This window comes from Miscanthus floridulus, chromosome 9 (assembly GCF_019320115.1).
Source record: "Miscanthus floridulus cultivar M001 chromosome 9, ASM1932011v1, whole genome shotgun sequence".
Lineage (NCBI taxonomy): Eukaryota > Viridiplantae > Streptophyta > Magnoliopsida > Poales > Poaceae > Miscanthus > Miscanthus floridulus.
In genome coordinates, this window is record NC_089588.1 from 45,844,243 (window position 1) to 45,846,007 (window position 1,765).

General features: G+C 55.5%; 1 protein-coding gene across 1 annotated transcript; it reads right to left on the bottom strand.

Moving 5' to 3' along the window:
- Positions 1-509: 509 nt before the first annotated feature.
- LOC136479798 (uncharacterized) lies at positions 510-881 on the bottom strand. Its single transcript, XM_066477544.1, has one exon. The coding sequence runs from the start codon at positions 879-881 to the stop codon at positions 510-512; it is 372 nt and encodes a 123-aa protein (XP_066333641.1).
- Positions 882-1,765: the final 884 nt, after the last annotated feature.

The window sequence follows — 1,765 nt, forward strand, 5'->3', positions numbered from 1 at the left end:
TGGAACGATCCGATGAAGGATCGGGAGATAGATAGATAACTACAAAGAAAAACGAAATGGACACAAGAGAGGGAAAAGAGGACATAGCTAGTAACACGATGGCTAGGGCCGCTCCATTAGCGCCTTGCCGATCTTTCGCCTACTCCTCCTGCTCTGTCCATCCCATCCTTGCCTCACTTAGGGGCCTTCTACAGTGGTCCTCCTTCAAAAAAGGTCAACAAGTGGTTAGCTCAATCAATCCTCTAGTGTGGCTGAGCCATCGCTGGGGTGGCTTAGGTCAAGGAAGACAACAAATAGAGCAAATGGAGGTAAGCGAAGTAAGAGGGTTGGGAGGACATGACTTATCTTGGTTCTTGTTGTTGGAGAGGTAGGCCGACGAAGGAGGTCAGCAGGCAGGCCATGGATCGGGAGGCGTCACTTCTGGGTGGATGGCTCGGCAATGGCCTTCCCTTATGGGAAAGGTTAGAACTCACCTCGATCGGGTTAGCCCCTTCTTAGGATCCAAGTGCCTAGATGGAGGGGCTAGCTGAGCCACCACTGCCGCTATGGTTCTTGACTACCTTGCCGATGCTCGGTTGGTTGAGCTCCGCCACCATATTAGTTGCCTCCTTTGCTGGTGCCCTTCCTGCGTCATGGCCGGGGCCGTCGGGAGCATAGGGGGTGATGAGCATGGCCGCTTGGGTGACGCAGTCTTGCTCGCAGTTGTAGGCTTGCTCGAAGCTACCGTCGACGATGATGACCCCCTTCGGGCCGGGCATCTTGAGCTTGAGGTAGGCATAGTTGGGGACGGCCATGAACTTATCGAAGCATGGTTGATCAAGGAGGGTGTGGTAGACACTGGGGAAGTCGACGACCTCGAAGGTGAGTGGCTCCTTGCACATGTTGTCCAGCTAGCCGAAGGTGACGTTGAGCTAGATGCACCCGAGGGGTACGACTTCCTTCCCCAACACAATCCCATAGAACGGTGCCTTGCTGGGGCGTAGGTTGCTCCAAGAGATGCCCATCTTGTTGAGGGTGCTAGCGTAGAGTAGGTTGAGGCCACTACCCCCATCCATTAGCACCTTGGTGAGGCACGTGGTGCCCATGATCAGGCTAACCACGAGTGGGTAGCGCCGTAGATGGGGGACGCGATTGGGTGGTCTTCTTGGTTGAAGGTGATGGCTGTCTAGGACCACCAGAGCCGTGTCGAGGTGGTGAGGGTGTGGATGGCGTTCACCTCCTACTCGGTGATGTGGCGCTGCTGGCGAGATTCATATGCCTAGGAGCCCACGAAGATCATGATGCAGTGCTTGGCCTCAAGGAACTCATTATCTTCCTCTTGGGTGTCATCCACCTGGTTGCCGGCCTACAGAGCAGCCTCTTGGGCCTTGCCCTACTAGCTAAGGGTGCTATGGATGTAGCCCTTCATGGTGGCATAGTCCTTGAGAAGATGCTTCACCTACCCCTTGTGGAATGGGTAGGAGGACTCGAGCGCCTTCTCAAAGTGTTCTAGGCTTGTAGCATGCCCGTGGGGCAACCATCTTCTCCCCATGGTGCTTCTGGTCCTTGTTTTGCCTGTCGCGGTGTCACTAGGATGAGGTGGGATCATCGGCCCCATCACCACCACTAAGGTGGCTGGCGGCCTTAGCTTTCCCATTGAAGTTGGCCTAGACGACCTCCTCACCGATGGCATACTAGGTGGCGACGTCTAGGAGCTCCTGTGTCATGCACGAGGTCTCACGGCTGAGCGCGTGGATGAGTGCCTCATAGGTCATGCCACAGATGA